Raw genomic sequence first — 22208 nt, 5'->3', positions numbered from 1 at the left:
GTAGAGGGAGCAGGAGATGGGTCTCCTGGACAAGATGAGCTCAGAGAGGGCATATGGGGAGACAGGAAAGAAACTAGAGAAAGATCCAAGTTCAGGGCTAGGGCAGGGAGGAACCGTAGGGGAAGTTTGACTTGGTGGGCTAGGGGAAGAGAGGGTAGCGGCACAGGCTGCTGAACGGATGGTCTCAATCTTAGCGACAAAGAAGTCCATGAGCTCCTTGCACTTGTTGGAGGTGAGGGTGGAAGAGGCAGCGGAGGGGGATTTAAGAAGACAGTTTGAGGCGGAGAAGAAGAGCCGGGGGTTATCTTTGCATTCCAGGTTGATTCTGGAATAGTGATCAGTTTTGGCAGAGGAGAGCATGACCCTTTATGCAGCCAGATCTGGCGATGAATGGCTAAACCAGATGTCCGCCATAAACGTTCAAGTCTGCGTCCCTTGGACATAAGGGAGTAGAGTTGAGAGCCATAACAGGGGGAACGACTAGTGTGAGAGAGAGTAATGGTTTTAATGGGACAAGGGCATCAAAGGTGGAAGTGAGGGTGCGATTGAACAGATTGGTAGCTGCAGAAATGTTAACTCGAAGAGAAATTCTCTGTTTTGGAAGTCGAAGGACAGTGTCGTGGAAAGTAGTCAGGTCAGATCTGGCCAGGAAGACCCATTCAAACGACTGATTGGATAGGTTGATCTCTGGCTGCTACTACAGAACAGAACAGGAATGAGTTTTGTTCCTAATGATGGAAGCTAATCCAGACACTCAAATCTAATTCAAATTTGTCAAGATAGAATCAGTCCTTAAGCTTCAGCTGTGTGAGAATTTAGGTCTTTCACGCTTCAGGCCAAGTGATTTTTTTCCCAAATCATTATCATTAATATCATCCATACATAATACTATCCTTAAGTTGATTTAATTTGAACATTTTTATCTCAACAAGGAAATGAACGACATTTCTCTGTAAACGCCCAATTTACAGAAAACATATCTATGACATGACTCACTCCTTCAACTTTCTGCAGTCTGAAAGGAGGAAAGTAATGCTACAGTCTCAATAAAGGTTCAGTATTCATTTGTCGCAGCTTTTGACCATTCTTTCTGGTAGGAGTTTGGGCTTCACTACTCCTGCTGAAAGGGTTCCAGGCTGACATATATCAAAATATAACAGGCAATCTCACGAGATAGCACACTTCCAGCAATTTTTAAATAACTAATTTAAGGCTTTTTTTTTAAAAAAACTAAAGAAACTAATATTAAATAAAATTGGCCGTAACAATGACTTGATCAAGAGCCTCCCAATAACATCACAATCTAATTTAAAACTGTGCTGGGAGACCATCTGAGTACAGTGGTTCTTGTTGACTGCTTTCGCCTGGTATAACTGATGTTTACACTGTTAAAGCAGCTGACAGATAGCCCACATTCAAATTATGAGATTTTGTTTTTAAGAAAAGAATTTCTAACCAAGATAAACAGCAACAAATTCAGAAAAAAATGACGAAAATCCACACTGTAGCAATGCTCATAATACTCCGTATTCAATTACACAAATCAGACACACAAGGATTCTTAAGTTTGGCGATTTGAATGTTACCACATCTAATAAAGGTTCAAGATAATAGACCAAGATGGCCTGAAGTAAGTCACCCTTAGGCATGGAAGAGAAGAAAAGCTTTTAAATTACAAACACTCCTCAGTTTACAAAGAAACTATTGTGTTAATATTTTGCAAAAATCATGACCACAGTCTCATTGTGATCCCAGATGTTACCAGAAATGTTTAGCATTTGCCACAACATCTTCATTTGTTAACAGGAATATTCCAGGTACTGGCAAAATTAGAGAGTCCATTCTACTTGTATCCTTATAACATATGTTAGTCAAAAAAGGCAGTAACAGGCTTGGTATATAAAAAAATGTAGTTCCAAATTTGAGATAAAAATGTTAAATTACATTAACAGAACATGGCATAATTTGTTCAAATTTGTTTCCTCCATTTAAACAAATTATATTGAACATATTTTTAAATAATCTCCTGAAAACTTCATCTTGATAAACATACAGTATTACCATCGTTGATGCTCTTTACAACTTCCTTCAAGGATGTGAAGTGTATTGATAGTTGCTGTCTGGCTGCATTGACTTGCACCACTGGCACAAACACCAGCTGAAGCTGAATAAAACCTTCAAATAAAAGTAATGTATCAGGGAGTGGATTTCAAGACTATATTGAACTTCAGCCTTCAGGAGACAAATCTTGTGATTTGTTTATCTTGTCAGCTTGCCTCCGTTGATTATATGTTCAAACCATACGTCACAACCCAAGCACTTTTTTTTCTCGGCTGATATTCCAGTGCAACACTGCAGTATTGGTGCACTGAGAGGGGTTCCATCCTTCAAGATGAGACATTAAGCCAAGGTCTTGTCTGCCTGTTCTGGTGCTTCAGGTGAACTTGAAAGATCTTAGGGCACTATTCAAAAAGGAGCAGGGAGTTCTCCTGGTTCCTTGCCAATATTCCTCGCCAATATTCCTCTTTCAACCACCACCACCGGAAGCAATTTAACTGGTCATTCATCTCATTGATGTTTGTGGGTTGTTGTTCCACAAAACAACTGCGATATTTGCCTGCATTATTCACTGTACATGAAGCACTTTTGAGATATTTCTGAGGGACATGGAAAAGCATTATTTCACTCTAATTTCTAACTTTTGTACCCCTCCTCCCCAGTACCCGTTACATTAAAAAAGCACCGGGAATTACATTTCCAATTTGTCCATAATATAAACAATACTATGAGCAGCCAATACAATGTATTGATTTCTAAAGTCCACAAAACAAAATCATGAATTCCTCTTGTGCCATACTGCTCAAATAAAGGGTGGTTGAGTGACTGAACAAGCCTGTGAACTTCCTAAGTTGAGCTCCCTACTACAGGAATGGTAGTTCTCCATCTTTGCTTTTTCTTCAACCTATAATTCACCCCATCATTTTGCTCTTAAAGGCAGTGTCCCATGGTGCAGAGGCAGCAGCTCCCCATCATACTTCATCCAAGTGGCAATTCTTAATTTGTGAACCTCCATAGTTAGTGATTGCAGACTGTTCAATGATAAAACCAGCTTGATCTTTCCCTGCATCCACCACTTTTCAATTTTTGGAGGCAAGAATGTGCGCAGTGTTTGGCAATGTTTAATTGAGGGTATACTTAGATATACAGAGTATACGCGCTTATTTTTGGAAGGTAAAATATGAACGAGGATTAAATATAGCACAGTACGTTTCATCATTGACATATTTTCCACACAAAAACTGACTGTTTAATCTTCATTAAAATGTTATCCTATTATATACGGTGTATAATTGACATTCATATACGACATCTATTTCATAACATACTATGCTGAATCCGCATTGATATACGTTCTATATTTTGACAATTTTTTCCTTCATAAATTTATCTTGAGCTGATAAAAAATCCCCATCCCACTATCAAATGGATAATTATAAATAGTTTGTGGTTTATGAATTAATTTATTTGCACCTATTGTTCAAACTTGGCATTGAATTAATAATGATTTGGGTACTTCTCATCCTTGACTGCATCAGGCCTCCTTGGAAGTTAAGGCTCTCATTTAAGATTTGTTCAGATGAAGCACTGCTCAATGAGCTCATCAATTAACTTTTAATGCTCATGAATGTCCCGTCCCCCCTTCCTTAGCATTTGTTTAATTGTATTACATTACTGAATTCAGGCAATACAATTTTGATGGGTTCCATAAAAATGAAGGGGCAGAATAATTATGAAATGATAAATAAAGAGTGACAATAGAATATAAATTGAAGAAATACATTCTTAATATTTACACGCTGTAAGGATAAAAATGAATTTGTTGCTTTGCATTTCATTATTTACCAACTTCTGACTCAGATGATAAATCATTTTATATTTAGGAGTTTATGCACAGTCACAAATAGTAATACCACAACTCAAAGCACAAGGATGGAGCTACGGCTGGCTCACATATCGATGGCCCCAGCCTGAAGTTATCAATTATTTTACCAACCGCCAGAATAATACTAATATTGCACAATGCTACTACAGTTTTATCTTGTAAAATAATCTGATTGTTGGTACACAAATAAAATGGTAAAAAAGCAGTAATTAAATCTGGCAGTCAGAATCCTATAAAAGGAGCTAAATAAAATTTGTAAATGGATGCAACAGTGGTAGATGAAATTCAATATAAATAAATAGAATGTACTGTCATTGTTAGAAAAGAAAATGGGTGACATATGTACTCTATAAATAGTGCAGAAATAGCTAAGGGAAGCTGAAAGAGATTTAGGGTAATGAAGAATCAGCATTTAAGATTGCTTTGCTTTATTGATTGCTGCTCCAGAACGGGTCATTATATTTGCTTTCATCAGTAGAATTTAAGTTGAAATATGTCAAGCTGAACCTGTACAGTGCTTTGGTTAGACTACTCCTTGATGGTACCACTTTGGTCATCAAGAAACAAGTGAAACATTCAAAACCTCAAAGCTATGCAGAGAAGCATAACAGGGCTGGTCCCTAGAATCAGAGGATTGAGTTATAGGAAAGACAGAAGTGATTGGTTGGGGACTTCATAATATTATACAGTATGTTAAGTATAGAGAAAATCAATCCATAAGCACTATTACACAGTAGGATACATCATTAGGACAAGAGGGCTTTGGTTCAAATTGGTGAAAAGCAAATTTAGGTCTGTCATCTGGAAGTTCTTCCTCACGAAGAACAATTAACATTTGAAATGGACAGTGGAGGCAAAAAGCCCCTGAACAATTAAGGCTCAGCTTGATACAAAGACTGGAGGTAACTAAGTTTTTCTAAATGGATAAGCCAAGATGGTCAAAAGGCCATCCTCAGGTGTATTTATTTGATCGTCTTCTAACCAAAGCTTGGTCAGCATCTACCTATCTGAAATCACTGCACATCTATTTCAATAAAAATCATGATAATATGGGAACACTCCCTTGGAAATTTGTGTGGACCATTTGACCTCATTGCTAAAAGGGCACAACTACAGTGTAAATAAGAATAATCTTTCGATAAACAATCCCTGCCTACATGTTCTTACAAATATACGTAAAAGCTCGAAGATTTCATACACTGGAGTACAGAGTTCAAATGCATTTTGGAAAAGAACATGAAATGATTACATCAGTGGTTCTCCCACAGTTCATTTGTAAATGTTATGGAAAACTTTTATGAAGTTGCTCTCTGAATCCATCCAGCTGCTCCTACACAGCAGGTAATCTTAGTTTGAAGTATGCATCAATCTGCTTTAGTGTGTTTAAAAAATAAAAAGGGATTAGTCAAGCATTATAAAGTCCTCTTTGTCTTGAACTGCCTTGTTTATTACAGTATACTCTCCATAATGCTGCCATAGGAACAATATTAAAATGAGGTATGTGTAATATAGAGTGGGTGTTATTGTGTGTGTTCTCCATTACTGAAGGCAAAAGGCAGAAGTGTTAACAATATCTGGCACAAGGATAGGTTCTCACCAGTGCATGGAGAGAATTAGAAAGTGATTCATGAATGTGTACAATTACGTTATGCATAGAATTTTCCAATAATGCATTACAAATCTGTAAAACTTTCAATAAATGAAATTACCAAGAACAAATTATCTTCTGTGAACATTGTTCAGTGAGACACTCAGACATTGGAATGAGTTTCCATACAATGCATATTTTGTACAAAATAGACAAGCACCAAGGAATGAAAGTTTGTACGCTAATCCTACAATTTAAAGGGCATTTTATAAAAGCTGAAGGTATTCTGAACCTCTTGATTAAATTCACCCTTGTGTGGTATCCAATATTCTATGTATACTGTATTCAAATTCACTATCATTCCTAATTAAGTGTCAGCCTTGGCTCAGAGGTAGCACTCTCACATCTGAGTCAGAAGGTTGTGGGTTCAAGTCTCACTCCAGAGGCTTGAGCATAAAATCTAGGTTCACACTCCAGTGCAATACTGAGGGAGTGCTGCACTTTAGGAGATACCGTCTTTTGGATGAGATGTCAAACCAAGGCCCCGTCTGCCCCCTCAGGTAGAAGGAACAGATCCCATGGCACTATTTGAAGAGCAGGGGAGTTCCTCCTGGTGTCCTGGCCAATATTTACCCCTCAACCAACAGCACTAAAACAGATTATCTGGTTATTATCTCATTGATATTTGTGGGACCTTGCTGTGCACATATTGGCAGTCGCTTTTCCTTACATCAGAATAGTGTCTACACTTCAAAAGTACTTCATTGGCTCTGATACGCTTTGGGATGTCTCGAGATCAGGAAAGGCGCGATTATAAATTCAAGCACTTTCTTTCTTTAACAATTAAATTATTGTATTCATCAATTCAAGCCAGGAGGATGATGGGCAAAACATTTCTCTGCAAAATTTCATCACTAAAAAACAAATTGAGGCATGGATTCACCACCAAATAACACCTGCATATTTTCTTTTTTAAAAACAGTTCTTGTGAAGTCAACTACCCATCAGTTACCACCAGTTTCATTTAAGCGTCAGCTCATCCTAATATGAGTGCAGCCATTTCTCACAAAGGCAACAAAAACTGTAATTGATCATGCATGTGCCTTTATGAAAAACACAAGTTATGATCAAGAGATCAAATACAGATATACATCTAGTGCATTATTGGGTTTGAACTGGTAAATTGGTATAAAATTACTAGAAGTTGACTCAAACAATTTAGGACTGTTCTCACAATATCATATGCAATATTCGGGAAAGTAGTGTTTCAAATGGCAGAAGTACTATCAAACTAATCACAACTGAACCACCTGTTACAAAATGTTAACAATCCCACTATTATCCTGTGAAATAGAGAACAATGGATATATGGGAGTGATTAAATGGCTGAAATCATTGAGGGGTTCAAATTAGAACAGCAATGCCCACACTGTTCATAATCATCACCTGAACCCAAAAAATAGATTTTCCAAAATAATTTAAGTTGATTGTTATGAAAACTGCATGAGCAATGTTAAATGTCGCGTTACAAAATGCAAAACTATTATCCAGCAACACTGAACATAAGTACCTGTGTCACAAGGTTTATTTATCACATGACATTGTGATGTATTATTTGCATATAATAACCAAGCTTGCATCACAGACATGTCAATGAAGCAACAGGGCTGGGCTAGTCCCAGTGCCTCTACTCACATTACCATTAACCCAAATTTAAAGGCTATAACATACTCAAATGAGATTAAAAAGTATAGTTTCACTAACAATTTATGCCATTACCTAAATCAATCTACTGTCCCACAGCAGAACTGCTATAAATGGATCAGCAGATACAACACATTTTTCTTTTTTTTTAACATTTGGGGCACCAGTACTGGCCTCAGTGCCCAGGTTGAGATAACAAAAAAAAAATCAGGCATGGTTCCTGCTCCTGAGCACTTGCCAGAGATCATAATTAGAAGTGTGCTTGTGTGAATGTATGGTGAAGATGGGATTTGCAATCAAATAGTCGACCACTCATTGTCAAGATTGCCACATGAATAATGACCATTTAGGCAAGGATTAGAGGGCAATCAACACCATGGATCAATATAGCTAAGAGTCAATGCTTTCAAAAGAGGATAACAAAGTTAGCAAGAAAAAAAAACTCATTACCAAAATCAGAGGTTTTGTAAAATAGTAATTCTTACCACATTTACCAAGGAACAATATTCTATAACTTAGACTGGAGGGGTCACAAGATATTTTCAGAGTTTGGGTAAAGGAAACAGCTTTAATTGGCTTGAAAATGTTTATTTCTGATCAGTTTCTATTCCTTCACACTTTAGGATGATAGACTCAACTGCTAACATTAAGTGAACATTAGCCATGACTGTCGACAATATTTTACAAGATCATGGTTAAAAGGAGCTGGTAAAACAAAGTCTGAATATAGCCTGCCCTTTGTACCCAGTCAATTGATCGTCCCTCTTAATTTCCATAATTTGCTGTGGCAGGGCATCTAACATCTAAGTTAGATTGGCCCTTGCACGTTTAGGTTTTTAAATTTTTTGCGTGTCAAGTTGCTCGAAGTGCAAGTTGATAACGGCGCAGCGATGGAAACAGGGCAAGCAACTGTGTATCTCTTTAACCAATCAGATTGATGGACTGCGAAATTAACAGCGCAAGGACTGAGAAGGAAATGTAAATCAGAGTGAATTCAATGTCAAATCAGGTACAGAAAGAGAAATAAAGAGGGAAAGAAAGATTGGATTGAGAGAGAGAGGAAAAAATACAAAAAAATGTAAAATTTAAAATTTGTAATTTTACATTTTTAAAATCTCCAATAACAATTAAAACCTGAAGGAATGAGACTCCACACTTGTAATAGTTAATTTTCAGTGCCAGAGAGGTTGACTGGCCATAATTAACACTTATCACATTGTTAAAAGGGTACTTCGACTGAAATGGACAAGACTTAACTTTCTGTGGCGAGTTTAGGTTGTATCTACTGCACAAATACAACAACTTCTTGCCATTAGATGCATTTCAATGGTGAGGCAGATAGCGAGATACCATTTTCACTAAGTTTCATGTTTAACCGCGCATCTGCCCCTCGCCTAAAGTTGCTATCGCATTTGCGCATAAATAACGGCGAGCGCCATTAACCTCACCATTATTTTGACAGCAAATTCTGACCCAATACTTCCCTCATTTTACAATGCACTTTCTATACATCCATCCCATACGATTTCCAGGAATAGCATTGGATATTCAGAATGCAGATATACAACTGCAAAAAAAATGACCACCAAGGTCTCATCTAATGTATAATCAATGCAGACACATCGCTAGATCAGACTATTTTACTGCAGAGTGGATGAGAAACAACCTTCCTCTGCCACCAAACAACCTAATCCTTTTGGAAATTTTGCAAAGTTATCCCTAGTTACTAGGAGAGGCTGGATGATTTATTCCGAAGTATAATTCAAGTCAGATGTCTGATTTCAAAGAGCTAACGATCTTCATACCCACAATCACGCAATGATGCTGGTTTTTCCATCGTCTTTTCATTTTCCAAAAGTACTGTGTTGTTTCCCATGACCCAATGGTTTGCAAGCTGGTAGGATTTGCACTGCTCTATTGTACTGAAAATACCACAGGAAAACAGCAAACCAAATGAACGGTCCCAATAACAAAACAAGCAAATGAGCATCTAAGGATCAAAAGCTTTGTACAAATATCCCCAATTAAGGGTGCAAAGAATTTCTCAGGCAACAAACTCAATTTTTTTTTAATATATTGCATATGGTTTGGAAAGTTGAATTCAGAAATCTAGCAAAATTCAAATTCAGAATTTCAGTACTGATAAGATTGGAAATTGAAATCCTGAAACTTAAGCCAATAAATTGGGAAAATAACCAATACAAACCATTAGGTTACTAAGTAAAACATATCATTTTTGTGGGGTGGAGGAAAGAATAGTTAGTGATACTATGCACTTTCAGCTGCAGAAGTGTTTTCCCACTCGCAAGCTGATTTCCCATCCTCCACCACTTCCCCCCCACCCTGACCTCCAATCTATTTTATTTGTTTCAGATCACTGACTTCCAATCTGCCTTTGACCACTGCTCAGACAACCTCAGACCATCCTGGCATCATAAATTTTCAGCCCCTCTTGGCATCTTCCAGACTCGAGTCAGCAGGATATCCTTTTACACTCCGATTGGCTGACTTTCATCTCTGTTTCTCCAAAGAAACTCTACTTCTGACTTCCTGGCAAACTTTTCCCTAAACATTCTCATCTCTCCTTAACAGCTACATATCTACTTTCTCCTTGTACCAATTTTCCTCAGTTACTGTTTATGGTTTTTTTTCCATTATTTTCAAAGATAGAATCATGGAATCATAGAAGTTTACAACATGGAAACAGGCCCTTAGGCCCAACATGTCCATGTCGCCCAGTTTATACCACTAAGCTAGTCCCAATTGCCTGCACTTGGCCCATATCCCTCTATACTCATCTTACCCATGTAACTGTCCAAATGCTTTTTAAAAGACAAAATTGTACCCGCCTCTACTACTGCCTCTGGCAGCTCGTTCCAGACACTCACCACCCTTTGAGTGAAAAAATTGCCCCTCTGGACCCTTTTGTATCTCTCTCCTCTCACCTTAAATCTATGCCCCCTCGTTATAGACTCCCCTACCTTTGGGAAAAGATTTTGACTATCTACCTTATCTATGCCCCTCATTATTTTATAGACTTCTATAAGATCACCCCTAAACCTCCTACTCTCCAGGGAAAAAAGTCTCAGTCTATCCAACCTCTCCCTATAAGTCAAACCATCAAGTCCCGGTAGCATCCTAGTAAATCTTTTCTGCACTTTTTCTAGTTTAATAATATCCTTTCTATAATAGGGTGACCAGAACTGTACACAGTATTCCAAGTGTGGCCTTACTAATGTCTTGTACAACTTCAACAAGACATCCCAACTCCTGTATTCAATGAACATCTGCCTTTGACCACTGCTCAGACAACCTTGATGTTCTAACTAAGTTTGATCCTGTTCCACCCACATGCGCAAAATGGCTGTCTCCCTAGTCCCAAGATCTCCAGCTCCTTAATTTTCTCCATGTGTCAGCTTGGTTCAGCGGTAGCACTCCCTCCTCTGAATACATAACCTACGTGGACACTTGGGAGTACTGAAGGAGAGCCGCATTGTCCGAGGTAACGTCTTGCAGCTAAGATGTTACACTAAGGTCTCATCTGCCTGTTCAGGTGGGTTTAATGATCCCATGGCACTGTTTGAAGAGGAGGGGACTTCTCTCGGTATCTTAGCGAACAATTATCCCTGAACCAACAGCATCAAAACAGATCATCTGGTCATTTATCTTATTTGTATTTATGAGTCCTTGCAGCATGCAAATGGGCTGCCCTGTTTGTCTACATATCAGTGACTACATTTCAGAAGTACTTCTTTGGCTATGAAGTACTTTGGGATGTCCTGAGGATTTGAAAGGCTCTATACAAATTGAGAGTCCCTTCTTTTGCTTTGCTCTATTTCTTACCTTCTTTAACCGCAACCCCCACCCTCCTTCAGCCCCATATCACCACTCACATCCCTCATTCCTCCAACATTATATCAGCCACCAGACCCCTGCCCTCTGGAACCATCAAAACAGTCCTCCTTACTTCCCCCTTTCAAAGCCCTACTAAAGACTTTTCTCTTCAACTGCACTTTTAGCATTGCCCTCACTCCATTCTATCTGCTCTTTCTCTCCTGCACAGTATCCATTTTCTTCTCTCTGTAATGCACACTGACGCGAGAAGCACAAATGCAAGTTGTTTGGTGGGTGTTTATTAGAAATCTAGCCAGTTCATTCTTTTGTATATTTTGTACCCTTTTGTGCTGTTCCAGCCAGGTGTAAAATTCCATGCATGTCTACATGCCTGATGCGAGATTCTGTGTCTGCACCCCATAGTGAGAAGAAAGATGTAATTCCAAATCTGGTTGCATGAAATGACTGTGAAATACCCAAGCCAAGTAAAGATTATAATTAAAACAAATAATGGGATTAAAAGGATTTACAATCAGCTGTCCTTGGTTACATGTAAAGATGAGGGGCTGTGGATTTTGCAGGTACCCAGGGCCAGCTCTGCTTGGATAAAGTGCATTAATGAACCTGGAATTTACTTTGAACATTAACCACTTATATGCTTACAACAAACTTTGAGATTAATACTTATAACTGAACTCGTGTTTTGCTCAAAACTCTTAAGTTTGCTTCAAAATACAGTGACACCTGTAAATTAGGGATACCTAAGGGACTTGCATCAGGTGTCCTTTATTTGCAGGTATCCTTTATTTGCAAAATGGTCATTGCATGTACAGTAAGCCAGGTGAGCCAAATATCCCAGGATTGGCTGTATCTCTTGCAGTGTTCCTTTTTTTTTTCGCTCTCACCTGGGATCGTGCCTCATTCTGGAGCTCTGCCAGTAGGATGTGATTTCAGTTCATTAGGTTTCTCAGTTCATTGTCATCCCGGGGCCCTTTTCTATTGAGGGAGGGATGTCCTGATCTTGGGGTCTACTATGTTGGCAGGCTGCACAGGGCGCAATAGCTGCTGTAGGACCGGAGTGCCTGGGAAATCCCAGCCAAATTGGGGGGGGGGATTAATGTCCTGCAGGCCCCTGTCAGGAACCTCCTCCCTCCATGTGCTGCAGCTGCTAATGTTTCAAATGCTGGGGGGTGGGCAGGAAGCTGTTAGCTGCTCAAGTACCTGTCATACTGGTAGAGTAGGGTTGCCAACTCTGGTTGGAGGCAATCCTGGAGGTTTGATAATGCGACATTCTGACCACACGACGTCAACAAATGTTATTGGATTTACCTTATAAAGATTGGGTCCCCTGTCGTTGAAAATCTTTATTTGTGGTTTCACACTAGCAGCTGTTGTGTGAGAAATTCCAAGAACCAAGAAACCACCCGTGAGCGGGGGAGAGGGGAAACCATTCTCACCATCTTACCCTCAAGCTCCCAGTCTCCACCTCATTTCCCCCCAACTCCATAACCCCCCCGAACCCCCATTCCCTCTCCACCATCTCTCTGCCCCCCGAACCCTCCATTCCCCAGTCTCCATCCCCCATCTCCCCTCCCCCAGTCTCCCCCAATCTCCATCCCCACCCCCAAGTCCCCATCTCTCTCCCTTCTCCCCCATTCCCCAGGCTCCATCTCCCCCCAACTCATTTCAAGATTTCAGCCCTTGCCCCAGGATTTCAGGACTCCGAACTCTTCCTTCCCTCCCTCCCCGACCAGCAGTTCCTGGCTTTTGTGGAATATGGAGTTCTATACCCAGCACCCATAGTGACAGAAAAACCAAACTGTGTACGCATTCAATCCCAGAGATAGAGCGATTTCTCTGGGGTAGAGCAGTGTATGCATTCAATCCCAGAGATAGGAGCGATTTCTCTGGGGTAGAGCCGTGCAAGCATTCAATCCCAGAGATAGGAGCGATTTCTCTGGGGTAGAGCCGTGCAAGCATTCAATCCCAGAGATAGAGCAATTTCTCTGGGGTAGAGCTGTGTATGCATTCAATCCCAGAGATAGGAGCGATTTCCCTGGGGGAGGGCCATGCAAGCATTCAATCCCAGAGATAGGAGCGATTTCTCTGGGGTAGAGCTGTGCAAGCATTCAATCCCAGAGATGGTTCTATCCCAGGGAAATCGCTCTATCTCTGGGATTGAATGCATACACAGTTCTATCCCAGAGAAATCGCTCTGTGTATGCATTCAATCCCAGAGATAGAGCGATTTCTCTGCCGCTATGGATGCTGCGTAAAGAGAGCCCCATTCCACAAAAGCCGTTTCCTTCACCCACTGCCGCCTTGTACGTACCTTCGTATCCCATGTTTTAAGTTGTAAACGGACTTGGTGCATTGAAAGCTGTCCATAGTTCGTAATTTGCAAGTATCCGTGGTTTCAAGATGCCGCTTGTGTCTATTACAATGCAAGTTATTTGGGACTGTCAGTAAGTGTCCGTTTTTTGCAGGTGTCCATTTGTACAGGTTTCACTGTACTAAACAATGTTATTCTAGTTCCAATTACCTGCACGAGGAAGTCCAGTTCAAACAGCCACATAAATTTCATAATCAAGCACGTGTATGACAACTTGATTTATGAATTCAAGCACCCAGTGCAAACCATCATTCCAATTGCAGTTAATGCAGTTACAGTTGAATCATGTTCGATCTTGTCAACATTTTCTTTGAAACACAGTAGACCTGCCCCCTCTAGAATTTTGTGTTTCAGAGCCACACAGAAAACATGTTTCAACAAAGGATGTTATACAAGAGGATATTTTAATCAGATTTATACCACACATGTGCAATATTAATAGTTTGAGTCCAAAGTGGCACAGATAGAACTCTCTCATAATTACAGTGCATGTACCTGACCTACCTCTTGCTCAGCCTGCCCACTGACAGTTACTCAATTTCTTTTTAGCTGCTCCGTAATTTTCCAAACTTATGCCTCTTTTGACACTTGTCTCCCTACAGTTCTCTCTTTCATTCTAGTCACCTCCATTTACTATTCCTGGTGTTCTTTCCACATTGCATTCCAGTCTCATTTAATGAAGCCCCCACCCCATCCATCCAATCAACATGAACAGGATCCAAAGTCCCAGTGACAGTGACCTCATACAAACTGCAGTATTAATGGTATCACAACACCAACCATTCTACCACCTTTCAGAGAACAATACTCAAATCTTTCAAATGTCAAAAGTCAATAATACTTGTAAAACAAAGACACCCGGGCGAGAAGTTTCAACACCCCAGCGGAAATCTCATTCCAATTACAGTTGCACAAATCTGTCTGGTAGCAAAGAAAACAATCTGTTCGTGACAACACCGCAACAGTACTGAGGTTGGGAGTTCTTCTGCCCCAGGGTGCTCAGCCTTATTTTCCAGAAGCAACCCCTACCCAATGTCCTTACATTTTAATTGAGAGGAGGCCGCATATAATGTGAACTTTGTCAGAGGACATAATGTGTCAGAGAGCCTTTTGTTACATCCCTGAAGCAAAATACGACCAGCAGATGAGCCATCACTTCAGCAAAACTGAGTTTTACAATTGTCTAGTAACAAGAAGTCAGAGGCTAGTATTCCTCAGTGAGTGATATCAGTAGCCAATAGAAAATCATTGCTGGCTCAAAAATGAAGTTAAATAGAACAAAACCTCCAGATAAAATCGAAACAATTTTTTTAAAAATCCGTAACTCATGCTAGAATGTACAGGCAAAAACTTGCCCCGACTTAAACATTTGCACAAGAGTACATACAGAATAGAGGGTGCAGAATTTAGCACAAGGATGTAACCACATATTAAGTCAGTGATCGGTAAACTTCAGCTCATCCAAAACTCTGCTGTCCGTATTCTAACTCGCACCAAGTCCCGTTCATCCATCATCCCTGTGCTCGTTGACCGACATTGGCTCCTGATCCTGCAATGCCTCGAATTTAAAATTCTTATCCTTGTGTTCAAATCCCTCCATGGCCTCACCCCATCCTATCTCTGTAACCTCCTCCAGCCCCACAACCCTCAGAGATCTCTGCGTTCCTCGAATTTTGGTTTCTTGCGCATCCCCGATTTAAATCGCTCCACCGTTGGCAGCCGAACCTTCTGCTGCCTAGGCCCTAAGCTCTGGAATTACCTTCCTAACCCTTTCCGCCTCTCTACCTCTTTCTCCTCCTTTAAGACATTCCTCAAAACCTATCTCTCTGACCAAGCTTTTGGTCACCTGTCCTAATATCTCTTTATTTGGCTCGGTGTCAAATAACACTCCTGAGAAGCACCTTGAGACGTTAAAGGTGCTATATAAATGTAAGTGGTTGTTGTTGTGGTGGTCCCTAATAGTACTGCTGAGGAAAGCAGTGCGTCATGGAAGCCTTTTCTAACTAGGAGAGCTTTATTAAAAAATAAGATTGCTTCACTGTGTGTACACACACACACTAACACACACAAAATGCAAGAAACCTTTAGTAAAACTTTTCCAGACATAACAGGTTATATTTTACATACGTATGTATATTACACCATGGGAAAGTTCAAAGACAGCCCCCTGTTGCGATTACGCACAATGAGGTGCACACTAATGGCTGATGGTGGCTCAAAAATGAAGTTAAACAACAAAACCTCCACATAAAATTGAAACACAATATTTTTTTTAAAAGATTATTTCAAGGCTATAATTTCACCTTGGGTGTCAAACAATGATTATAAACCACTCAAGTTTCATTTAAACTTTCATTTAAAATATTTTGAGAGCTACATTACTTTCTACTCTTGGCTTACCTGCGTCATCTCAATTGAGAGGAAGGATACATCATGTGTTCCCACAACTCTGCCAACTTTGCACTCATTCCATTAGAAGCTACACAGGAGTAGTCCTAACATTCAGTCACAACAAGAACAGTCCAACTCCCCCCAGCATACCACACCATCCTAAAGGGAGGTATGTACCTCCTCTCTCCACAGAATTAAAACCTACATATTCTCATGGCTTTTAAATTGAAATGCCCCTTTCAGAAAGAGTGCTAAGCCAAGCTTAATATATGCACCCTCATAATGAAGCATTTGTATTGTAAACAGAAAAGCTAAGAAGGTTTGAGATTAAAAATATGAAGTAAAAGTGCCAAGAGCAGTATGACTAGTCATGGATACACGTAAATTGTGCACAACTGTGTAGATCTACTTTTTAACATGGAAGACTTTCAGTTTTACAAATCAAATCCGTAACTCTTTGGGTGGGCTTGCTGGTGTAAAAACCCTTTATTTAAATTTTGCCATTCACTGGCAATGATAGGAAAATCCAAGTAATTATATATTAACAGACTTTCACCCACAAAGATGGATGGTGAATATGGTCCTACATCTTTTTAATGACTATTCACATACAAATAAAGGAATGCATGGTAACAACCATGAAGTTGTTATTCATTACCTTTTAAGACTCAGTATTCCACTGATATTGCTCACTGAAGTTTATTACCAACCTACTACTGGTTAGCAATGCAAGTCCTCATATAGTTTGCTTCCTTGTACATGTTGGAAAACCATCAATTTGTTATTTCATCTTGTAATTCTATACTCATCAATCTGGTACTATTCTGTGATATGTAACACAATGTTTTCAATTAAATTACTTTGAATATGCTTCCATTTTCTCTAACCTTATCCTGAAGGTACTGACTCTTGCTGACTTACAGCTCAATGGACACCATCAGCCCCTCCCACCAATTGTCGCTTAAGTGGCCATTCGTCAAATGAAGCTGGACGGTGAGTTCAGCAGGCCAGTCTACTGTTAGGGCAGCACAGGCATTCATTTTCCAGCAGAAGTCACGAGATAACAATCAGTAATAGGAATTCTGGCTTAGTTTTTCCCTCCTTACTCTCAGTGGCACTAAGGTCAATTGTAGCACCTCAACTAACTCAACCCAGACTGAGGCTCGAACCTAGGACTTTCCTGTTCTGTTTTGGCCAGTATCACTGTGACCATTTACCTGAAACAACACAGCTTAAACTATCTTGACAATGGCCTTTTGAACCACCAGCATTGATGGGACACTAATGTCCTGCTGGGAGGCGAGTGGTTATGGTTAACTTCTAGATTAACCAAGAGCTTTTCATAATTGGTAGTTCTGATGTATTCAAAGGGTTTAATCCTCTAATCTATGCTGCTTCAACACTTCAAAATGAATTCACCTCAATATCCAGTAGTACTGTATATTTCAACTAGAATAGAATAGAAGTTTGCAGTACAAAATATTATGGTTCAGATCACTATACATTTTGTAAATTTACAGTAAAGCTTTTTAGGTGATTGGTGGTACAACAATTTGAAGCCCTTAAAGAATAAAATTAATGCAGAACTTTTTCTCCTCAGATCTGAAGTCAATGTCTCCAGTATAATTCAGCAATGCTGGATAGTCACTTTTCTATAAATAGATATGCCAACAAAATCCCCAAGTTAAAAATTCTCACCTTATCTTGGTTAACTTTGTTGTTACAACAAAGATTCCCAATCAGATGGATCAAATGAGCTTTAAAACCCACAGCAGGGTGGGAGATGTGACTGATGCTTGATAAAGATTGGGAGACACTGAATATATTCCTGCTTTGTTTTCCTGCAAGGTGCGTCTCATACAAAAGTTCTGGAACATAAAGTGATATGCAAGGGAAAACATAAATTATGACAAGAATATCTAATATCGTTGTAACGAACATGATCCAACTTAAATAAAAGGCTTTTTTTTCCTTCAAAAATGCATCTCTTCGCATTTTTCTACACTGACCTGCATCTGCCACCGATCTACCCATCCTGCTAGCCTATCTATTGCTCCTGCAGTATTTCATAATACGCCATACCTACTAATTTGGTAGCATCTGGAAATTTCAACATTTGGTCCCTCTTCTTCAATTCACTCCTTTTTATTTTCCTTACCATAATACACTTCATTTGTACCCTTTTCATCTCCTATTTAAATATTTTCCATTGCTAATCTGTGGTTGTAATTTGCCAATTTTTCCTTCCATTTAATCTGGGCAAGATCTTTTTTTAATCTCTCTATAATTTACGTTTTCCAAACAAGTACCCTTGCCCTCGACTTTTCTTTTTCATTTGCTATTACACTGAACCCAATTAGACTGTGGTCATGGTTTCTCAAATATTTATTTATATAGGTTTAGGTCACCTACATTTTCCATTTCATTACTAAGAACCAGGTCAAGTAGGGTTTCCTTCCTTGTTGGGTCAGCAATATATTGACCAAAAAGTAATGACATAGGGAAGAAAGAGGAGAAGGTCCTGCTAAGAAAATATCAGAAGTTAGGAACTAAATTAAAAAGCAAGATCTCACGGGTGGTAACTTCGGGATTACTACCTGAGTGATGTGCTATTGGCATTGAGATGGACAGATCAGGAAGGTGAACGTGTGGCTGAAAGACTGGTGTGGGAAGGAGGAGTTTCATTTCATGGGATACTGGCACCAGTACTGGGACAGGAAGGAGCTGCAGCGTTGGGACAGGCTCTACGTGAACCAGAATGGCACCAGTATCTCAGAGGAAAGGAAAAATGGGGCTGCAGATAGGACTTTAAACTAGTAAGACCGGGGGGAGGGATCTGGGGAAGATAACATAAGTCTGAAGAAAAAAGAAATAGGAAATGAGTGTAAAGGTCAGACCAAGTTAAGGAATAAGGGTGACAAATGGTCAGGGAACAAATACAGTTTTAGAAAATAAGTACAAAATGGCTTAAAATTAAAGGGAAGGATAGGGGACAATTACTAAAAACAAATTAAATTGCCTGTACAGCAATGTGCACAGCATCTGAAAAAAAACAGGGGAACTGGAGGCAATAATTAATAGCGAGGGGCCAGGTGTGGTAGGGATAACTGAAACATGGCTACATAAGGAACAGGACTGGTAGTTAAATATTGCAGGATATAATGTATTTAGAAAGGATAGGGAAGGAAGGGGGATGGAATCGCTGTAGTAATTAGACACAACATAATGGCAATAGAAAAAAAGGGACATAAGTAACATTAAGATAGAAACAGAGTCCATATGGATTGAGACAAAGGATAAGGAGGGACCGATTACATTAATAGGTATATTCTACGGACCACCTAATAGTGGAAGAGGAAATATGTAGACAAATCTATGAAATGAGTAAAAAAACATCAAATAATAATAATGGGAGATTTCATCTACCCCCAAAATAAACTGGCAAGAGATAGGAAAAGGAGAAAAGGGAATGAAGTTTTTAAACAGTGTGTTCAGGGCTCTTTTCTTACCCAGTTCGTGAGAAGCCCAATAAGAGAGGAATCACTGCTAGATCTAGTAATGGGAAATGAACCGGAACAAATAAGAGAAGTATAGGGGGAACATCTAGGCAATAGTGATCATAACATAATAAGGTTTAAAATAATGATTGATAATGGCATAAATAAGACAAAGACCAAAGTAATAGATGGGGAAAAAAGCTAATTTTGAGAGGATAAGAATGGAACTAGGGCAGGGAAACTGGAAAAAAAATTTTGAGACACAAAGATAGAACAGCAGTGGGTAACATTTAAAACAGTGATCAAGAGTGTTCAGGGGAAATATATTCCTCTAAAAAGCAAGAACAAACTAGCCAATAATGAAATACCATAGATGAATAAAGAGATAAGGGTAAAATTGAAAGTAAAGAAAAAGGCATTCTCTAGGCACATAGACAATAAAGGAGAGGATGATAAAAGGGAATCCGAAGAGGTTAGGAATGAAGTCAAAAAAAAATTAGGAAAGCAAAAAGGAACTACGAGATTAAATTATCAAGGAATATAAAAAGAAATAAAGTAGTTCTACAGACACATAAATAACAAAAGAAAAATCAGAATAGGGATAGGGCCACTAAGGGACACACCAGATAAACTCTCAGGTAATAACAGTGAAATAGGAAAAATATTGAAACGTTACTTTGCCTCCATATTTACCGGGGAGACCAACATGGTGGGCAGGACATTAGAAGGAGAGAACAAAAAAGATATTAAAACGTTTAAGTCGGAAGGCGGCGGGGTGGGTGGGGAGGGGGAGATAATTGATAAACTAATCAAACTTAGGGAGGATAAGACCCTTGGTCCAGATGGATTGTATCCAATATTAAAAGAACTTAGGGAGGTGATAGCAGAGGCACTAGTACATACATATAAAAATTAATTAGAAAAGGGATTAGTGCCAGAGGGCTGGCAGACAGCTAATGTTTTTCCTATATTTAAAAAGGAACATAGAACAAATCTAGGGAACAATGGACCAGTTAGCTTAATATCGGTGGTAGGAAAGATTATGGAATCTTCACTCAAAGATGTAATAGAAAGACATCTAGAGAATGAAAATATAATAAAGAACAGTCAGCATGGATTTCAGAAGGGAAAGTCATGCTTGACCAACCTTACTGCATTCTCTGAAGGAGTAACAGAAAGAGTAGACATGCAGTAGATGTAACACACTTGAATTTTCAAAAGGCCTTCGATAAGGCATTGCAGACTCATGGCTAAGGTCAGAGCATGTGGACGTTAACTCTGTTTCTTTCCCCACAGATGCTGCATGACTTGCTGAGTATTTCCAGAATTCTGTTTTCATTTCAGATTTCCAGCATCCACAGTATTTTGCTTCTGGGTCAGAGCACGTGGAGTCAGGGAACAGGTAGCAGAATGGATAGCAAGTTGGCTACAAAACAGAAAAGTAGGGGTTAAGGGTAACTACTCAGACCGGCAAAAGGTGGGAAGTGAGATCGGTGCTGGGATCACTGTTGTTCACAATTTACATTAACGATTTGGATTCAGGAACCGGAAGTACAATTTCAAAATATGCAGATACCACCAAATTGGGGGGTGTAGTTAATATAAAGGAAGAATGCGTCAAAGTGCAAGAGAACATTAATAAACTTGCTGAATGAAATTAATTTGCCAATTACATGCCCATGTAGATAAGTGTGAGGTGGTGCATTTGGGTGGAAGAATAAGGAGGCCATATACTGCTTGGATAATGAGTCTAAATGGTATAGAGAAGCAAAGAGATCCAGGGGTACAAATCACAAAGTATTGATGAAGGTTAATAAGGTCATAAAAAAGACAAATTAAGCACTTGGGTTCATTTCTAGTGGGAAAGAATTGAAAAGCAAAGAAGTTATGTTAATCTTGTATAGAACCTTGGTTAGACCACACTTGGAGTACTGTGCATAGTTCTGGTCTCCATATTATACAAAGAATATAGAGGCATTGGAGAGGGTGCAAAAAAGATTCACAAGGATGACACCAGAACTGAGAGGATATCCTTATCAGGAAAGGCTGAACAGGCTGAGGCTCTTTTCTCAAGAAAAGAGAAGGCTAAGGGATGACCTGATAGAGGTTTTAAGATGATGAAAGGGATGATAGGGTTGACTTAGAGAAAATATTTCCACTTGTGGGGGAGTCCAAAACTAGAGGTCATAAATATAAAATAGTCGCTAATAAATCCAATAGGGAATTCAGGAGAAACTTCTTTACCCAAAGAGTGGCAAGAATGTGGAATATGCTATCACATGGAGTAATTGAGTCAAATATCATAGATGCATTTAAGGGGAAGCCAGATAAGTACATGAAGGAGAAACGAATATAAGGGCATTCTGATAGGGAGGAGGCTCGTGTGGAGCATAAACGCCTGCAAAGACCAGTTGGGCCGAATGGCCTGTTTCTGTGCTGTAGTTTCAATGCAACTCGATGTAAAATAGTCCTGAACAAACTGCAAAAAAAACCTCCCATTACTTAGTACAAACATTTTGCCAAACATTTTGCCTACCATTTTCCTAGAGAAGTCGAGGGCAGGGGAGTTCCCCCCAGTGTCCTGGCCAACATTATTCCCTCAACCAAACATCACAAACAGATTATCTGGTCATTATCACATTGCTCTTTGTGGGGCCTTGCTGTATGCAAATTAACTGCCGCATTGCCTACATTACAACAGTGACTACACTTCAAAAGTACTTCATTGGCTGTAAAGCGCTTTGGGACAAACTGAGGTCGCGAAAGGCGATATATAAATGCAAGTTCTTTCTTTCTTTTCTATCTCTGTCCATTTCTGGATAATTAAAATCTCCAATAACCATGACTCTGTTAGTACAC

At 39.4% G+C, this 22208-nt stretch overlaps 1 protein-coding gene across 7 annotated transcripts in view; it reads right to left on the bottom strand.

The window, feature by feature from the left end:
- atxn10 (ataxin 10) overlaps positions 1-22208 on the bottom strand; it is a 224048-nt gene that overhangs the window by 140370 nt on the left and 61470 nt on the right. For 6 of the 7 annotated variants that reach the window (XR_010966231.1, XM_067999737.1, XM_067999736.1 and 3 more), the window contains exon 9: positions 17551-17720. Coding sequence is in view for 6 of the 7 variants with exons in the window: in XM_067999737.1 (XP_067855838.1) it covers positions 17551-17720 (170 nt within the window). In the remaining variant the exon portion in view is untranslated. Of the gene's footprint in view, positions 1-2123; positions 2658-17550; positions 17721-22208 lie in introns of those variants that run through there. The other variant, XM_067999740.1, reaches the window with a different exon arrangement.

The sequence above is a fragment of the Heptranchias perlo genome, chromosome 18 (assembly GCF_035084215.1).
Source record: "Heptranchias perlo isolate sHepPer1 chromosome 18, sHepPer1.hap1, whole genome shotgun sequence".
NCBI classification, from domain to species: domain Eukaryota; kingdom Metazoa; phylum Chordata; class Chondrichthyes; order Hexanchiformes; family Hexanchidae; genus Heptranchias; species Heptranchias perlo.
Note: the sequence above shows the minus strand (reverse complement) of the source record. Positions and strands in the feature narration are given on the sequence as shown.